This window comes from Lathyrus oleraceus, chromosome 2 (genome assembly GCF_024323335.1).
Source record: "Lathyrus oleraceus cultivar Zhongwan6 chromosome 2, CAAS_Psat_ZW6_1.0, whole genome shotgun sequence".
NCBI classification, from domain to species: Eukaryota; Viridiplantae; Streptophyta; class Magnoliopsida; order Fabales; family Fabaceae; genus Lathyrus; species Lathyrus oleraceus.
In genome coordinates this window covers 465497844-465504351 of record NC_066580.1, presented here as the reverse complement: position 1 = coordinate 465504351, position 6508 = coordinate 465497844, and the positions used below count along the sequence as shown (strand labels likewise).

At 35.0% G+C, this 6508-nt stretch overlaps 1 protein-coding gene across 1 annotated transcript; it reads left to right on the top strand.

The window, feature by feature from the left end:
* Nucleotides 1-261: 261 nt before the first annotated feature.
* Nucleotides 262-1746, top strand: LOC127120421 (probable WRKY transcription factor 15). The gene is made up of 3 exons (XM_051050848.1): nucleotides 262-920; nucleotides 998-1123; nucleotides 1442-1746. The coding sequence occupies exons 1-3, from the start codon at nucleotides 373-375 to the stop codon at nucleotides 1593-1595; spliced, it is 828 nt and encodes a 275-aa protein (XP_050906805.1). The 5' UTR covers nucleotides 262-372; the 3' UTR covers nucleotides 1596-1746.
* Nucleotides 1747-6508: the final 4762 nt, after the last annotated feature.

Here is a 6508-nt window from a genome sequence, read left to right as displayed (position 1 = left end):
TTTTTTAATATTACAATCTTAACTTCCTTTGAACAGTAACATATTACCCCTCCGTCCTACCATAAATGACCTATTTCAAACCTATCTTAAAATAAATAATTCATTATTTCAATCTCTAATATATTTTTTTTAATTTTATCCTTTATTTAATATTATTTTTATTATTTTCAATATTCAATAAATGAAGTATAAGAGATATGAGAGAAATCTAGCGTGACACTACAGTCACATAGTGGACCAAACCTTCCACTATCACATTATTCTTTCTTCTTTGGAATCATTTGACCAAAAGTACCCTATGACCCATCCTCTTTATCAACGCCCTTTATTTACTTCTCATCTCTCTTTTTCTTCTCCTTTCTAACTAGTACTATGACCGTTCAACTCATGATGGAATACTACAGTAACCACACTTTAACAAACAAATTCCAAGAGAATGATGCAGTTGAAGAAGCTGCTTCTGGTTTACAAACCATAGAAAAGCTCATAAAGTTACTATCACCACCACAATCATGTTCTTCAAACGCAAAGCCTAGTTCCATGGAATCAGTAGAAACCATTGCTGACGTAGCTGTTTCGAAGTTTAAGAATGTTATTTCCCTTCTGAGTCGAAACCGAACAAGAACCGGTCACGCTCGTTTCAGAAGAGCGCCTTTACCTTCTGAAACTATAGTCTACCGAGCTACTCCGCTGCAGCAGATTCCTCCTCTTGTCCCCACAAGTGAAGCGGTTGAGAAGAACAGGATTATTGATTTCTCATACTCTTCTGCTAATTCATTCATGTCTTCTCTCACTGGTGATGCTGTTTTTTCTTCGTTGGGAAAGCCTTGTGTTTCTTCGTGTTCGTTGAAGAGAAAGTGTGGCTCTGATAATTTTGGTTCTGGCAAGTGTGGTAGAAACTGTCATTGTTCAAAGAAGAGGTATATGGCTATCTTCAAAATTCGTTTTGTTGTTCTTCTTTTTGAGTTAATTTGTTAATATTGGATTATTATTGTAGAAAAATGAGGTTGAGAAGAGTGGTGAGAGTAGCTGCAATAAGCTTGAAGATGGCTGATATTCCAACGGATGATTATTCTTGGAGAAAGTATGGTCAAAAACCAATTAAAGGATCACCTTATCCAAGGTAATTATTATTACTAAGCAACCTTGTAATTTTAATCGAGTTCATCTTACTTTAAGGATCAATTATTTTTAGCTGAGTTGTATGTTTAGAAGATCAAGGTTGGATGATACGAGTATAGAGTCGCTCAAATACGAGGTATGTATGTGTGAAGTGATTTAAACGAGAGATCTCGAACTAAAAGAGACTATCAACTTCTTCTACTTGCAATTTTAGGACTGTAAAATTTGGAAAAACTCATATTATTATGCAGTGTCAATGAATTGAGTTGATTTTGAATTGAATAGTAATGAATGATAAGTTATATTACTACTATTACAGGGGTTATTACAAGTGCAGCAGTGTTAAAGGATGTCCAGCACGCAAACATGTAGAAAGGGCTTTGGATGATCCATCTATGTTGGTAGTTACTTATGAAGGAGAACACAATCACTCACTCTCTGCAATTGTGGCTAATAATCTCATCCTAGAATAGAATCTTCTTGACTTTAGTTAACTACTTAACTAGTCTTTACGCCAATGATTGATAACAACTTGTACAATTGCATCTTTTTACTCCTACCCGGCACAGCTTTTCTTGTACTACAATATTGGATTCCTTTAGCTTTTCTTGTTTTCTTCACAAACTCCAACAAAGTGAATGCAGTGGTGTATCACATTTATTTTGAAAGAAGAAAGTGGAGATGGTAGGTTTGATAAAAAGAATAGAAACAATGAAGTGGGGTTTTACAAAAAAAAAATTGTTTAATATGTAGTATTTGTAGGGGTAATTTACACGGAAAAGGGCTACATTGAATACAATGATCACTAATCCTTCTACCAACTTTTAATATCCACTGTGCTTTTGTCCACTCTATTGGAGATGATGAATCAGACTTGACCGTTGTGCTCGAGAAAGTCTTCAAAACTGAAGATCAGCAGGATGCAATTACTTGCCATAATCCCTAATTTTGGCATAAATTTCCCCAAGGTGGGGTACTCAATTTATCAGGATAACTCTTTCTATTTTATGTATCTAACTTTTGCCTGGATCGCCCTTTCGGGTTTTCAATCCACCGAGGCACTCATTTTTGCCTAAGTCGCCCTTTTGGGTTTTCAACTTAGCGAGTTGTTCTTTTGTTTTTAGGCGAAGTATTTCTTGACTGCATATGCATTCACAGGACGAGTGAACTCTTCACCATCCATAGTTGTAAGAATCAAATCACCGCCTGAAAAGGCTCTCTTGACAACATATGGGCCTTCATAATTAGGAGTCCATTTGCCCCTAGAATCTGGTTTGAAAGATAGAATCTTCTTGAGCACAAGGTCACCTTCTCTGAACACATGAGGTCTAACCTTCTTATCAAAAGCTTTCTTCATTCTCTGGTGATACAACTGACCATGGCACATGGCAGTCAATCTCTTCTCTTCTATCAAGTTCAGATGGTCAAACCTGGTCTGACACCATTCATCCTCGGTCAACTTGGCTTCCATGAGCTCAACCTCTACTAGGAGCATAGCTTCCATACCATAAACAAGAGATAAAAGGGTTGCCCCTATTGAAGTGCAGATGGATGTACGATACCTGTGCAAAGCAAATGGGAGCATCTCATGTCAATCCTTATACGTTACAACTATCTTCTGAATGATCTTCTTGATGTTCTTGTTTGCAGCTTCAACGACCTCATTCATCTTAGGTCTGTAGGGAGAAGAATTATGGTGTGCAATCTTGAAGTCTTTGTAAAGAGCTTCCACCATATTGTTATTCAAGTTCGAACCATTATCAGTAATGATCTTACTTGGCACACCATAACGACATATGATATGATTCTTGATAAACCTCACAACAACTTGCTTGGTTACTGTAGCGGGGTATTCGTTACCATTAGAGATATTGACTAAATCCAAGGTAAATCATACAAGTCGAGTCGCCACCGCACTTCTATTTATCCAAAGGAATGGTTAGAAAGCGAACAAAAACCTAATAGTTTTAACAAAAACTAGTAAAAGAAACAGAGATCTGGGTAAGGGGGTTGGTTATGCAATGGGAAGGTGTTAGGCACCCAAAACATCCTAGGTACTCCTAGGGAGCCCTTTTCATACTTGTTGCAAAGGTTGTTGTTTTGTGAAAGTTTATTTGTGCAAACATGATTGAAGAGATGAGAAGAGAATGTACAAGTTATTTACATTTTTGTTTCGATGGATAAACCCATTGCCTACGTACCATCTTATAAAAAGATTAGGATCAAAACCTCGTAGTTCGGGTAAAAATCTCAAAATGAGTTGGTGAATTGATTGGTCCAAAAGCCCTAAGATCTTTTGTTATCAAAGGGAGAAAACTCAATCAAACCACAAATCCACCATGTGAGGATAGCTTCAACATGCTAGTGAGGGGTTAACTCTATAATAAGCATGGAAGACTCATTGTCCATCACTAAGGATATATGTGAGTATTACATCTACCACAAAGATAACTCAAACCTAATAGCTAAAGGTTATGGAAAATTAGATTAAGGAAGTGGCCATTGGAACCATAAAAGCACATTTGAATGGGTTATTTTTACCAATTAGAAGTATATACAAAATGGTCAAAGTTGACTTAAAATTTCATTTCAAAATAAGTATTATGAAAAGAAAGTTGAAAATCAAAAGCATAAGGCTTAGGTTTCTAATGTTTGAAAACAATAGTTGAATGTTTTCACAAAAAGATTTTGCCTTGGGTTAGAGTGGAGAGAAGAAGAAGAATGGCTAAGTCCTAAGCAAAGCAAGAAGGTAAAGGAAAAGAAATGAACCACACAAGGAGTTCCTCTCTTGAGATCATATTGATGATCCAAGTAGCTCCCATCCTTTGGAATAAGCAACCACTAAGCAAAAGCAATCAAACAAATCTCACAAGAGATCCTCAATGTATCTTGTATCTTCCACTTAGATGAACATGGCAATGGTCCACCAATTAAGCTCAAATGGGAACTCCTAGCACAAAAGCACACACATCAAAAGTTCCATGAAGTAAAACAAAAATGGACAAGAGAGAGTTTAGGGATATGGTCCTTCTAATCCATCTTCAACATTAAGATCTTTTCACTCCAATTTTGCATAAGGAAGGTCCTAGAAACTAAGTCCAATTCTCCATTTCTTTGCATAGGGAAAGTCCTAGAAACTAAGTCCATTTCTTTGCATTTTAGTCCACAACAATCAAAACAAAACACAAGCACAATAATATATACACAATTATGTGCTCAAGTGAGCAAAAGGCAAATGGCATTAACATAAACATGTGCTCAAGTGAGCAAAGAGAAAAGCAAATGAATAATATGTGCAAGAATAGTAAATTGCATTAAAGTAAATTGCATAAAGTAAATTGCATAAAGTAAATGTTAATTGTCAATAGTTAGTGTTAGTAGTTAGTATGCCATAAGGCAAATTTAGCGCTATGTTAAGCAATCGTAATTGGACTTATGTAGAAGTCACAACTATCTGAGGCCGGTCAATAATAATGTAGGCAACAAACACAAGTTAGGAGTCTTGATTAGTGAACCAAGTCCCAATAACTTGCCATGCCAAAAAGGAGAAGAGAATTGATCTTGTATTGGTTTAAGCCTTTTGCATGATTTAAAAGACAACCTATCCTTAATGCAAAACCATTCACTTGATCAATTGATCAAGATGAATTAGATTTGAATCAAGGAAGGTTAAATCTCTCTAATCAATGCTAACTTATCAACCTTCAACTCATTGATCAAAAAGAAAAAGAAGAAGAAGAAGAAGAAGGAGATGGATAAGAGAAAAAGAAATGACAAAATGATAAAAGAAATATAAATGCATAAAATGGAACATCATGTACCAATCCTCATATGTTGACCGATAACATTGAAAGTCAAGGTCAAACAATCAAAACCAGAAGTGAGATGAAGATTGAAAGTCAAGAAAAGAATAAAATATTTTTGGCATTTTTTATATTAAAAATAAACTTGAATTAAAATATTAAAGAAAGGTCAAACTTCAAAATCACTTCAAATCAACCTTGAAAGGTCCAAGTGATTTATCCTAAGTTCAACAAGGTCAAACAAAGTTTGACAAAAAATTTCAGCATTTTTAAAAGTCAGAAACTATTTTTAATCAATTAAAAATGAATAAAAATAACCTAATTGAACTAAAATCTCAAATAAATCTCAAATCAATTCAAAAATTAATGAGAATATTTTTCATAGATCCATCATCATTCAAATAGGTTAGGAAAATATTTTTGTATTTTTTGAATATCAAAAACTATTTAAAATGAATTAAAAATAACCAGAAAAGAGAAAATTCATAAAAAAATATCAAATGATAAAATAAAAAATATTAAAAATCATAAATAGAAACTAGAATTTATTTGGGAAATAATGCAATTGGTCCCATAATTTTTGGATTAAAAATGAAGAAGATATTGATTTTTGAAAATAAAAGGAATTAAAGAAATTAAATCAGAAATTCAAAAAATGGAAAAAACCACAAGCGTCTGATCAAGCCTCATTAATTGACGTGGCTGATCAGACGGATGTGAGATGCGCACGCATGAAAGGCATGAGTCAACAACGAAGCATACAACATTATTGAAAGTCATAAGATCCAAAGGACACAATTCAATCTGGAAACAAGATCAAACGGTCCAGATTTAAACTGGACATGATGAAGCCACCGGAGCCACCGTCTTCTCCGGTGAGCTTCCAGATTCCGGCCAAAATGCAGAACTTCAAAAGGCAACCAAAACGTGCGATCTATACATCAATAGAAAGCTAAGATGATGTACATCATCTCTATACCATCCATTTTCCTTCTAGATCTCTATGATTTGAGAAATCAGAAGTTGAAAAATCTGGTGTTCATTATGAACTCAATGAATTGCAAAAATTAAAAGCATAAACATGATGCCTCCATTGAGAGAGCTTCAGCCAACACAAAATCACAGCCAATAGGTCAATGGATTAGGAGAATCGAAGAAAATACCAGTTGGAGTTCAAGTTTGAGTTCTGGTGATTTGAGCTTGAAACCTTGCTTGCTTTATCAAAACAGAAGTTCAATGAAGTGTATGGTGAAGGTTTAGAAGCATTAGATCTATGAATACAACCAGATGAAGCTGAATTCGAGATCTGAAATTTTTTGAGAAAAATGCAATTGCTTCTTTAGTGATGGTTGGGGAATGAATTCTGCAGCATTTCAGGTTGAATGTGTGTGTCAAAATGGAGGGAATGAAGCCTCTATTTATAGAGAAATTGGCAAGGAAAGGGTGGAATGATCCGTGTGCATAAATTTGGATACCACTTGCATGGGCTTGCATGATCATGCACAAGGCCCAAAAGCAATGCCAAATGCAAGCTGAGTTCAAATGGCAAGGGTTTGGATGTGTAATTTGCTCTGAATTGGCTT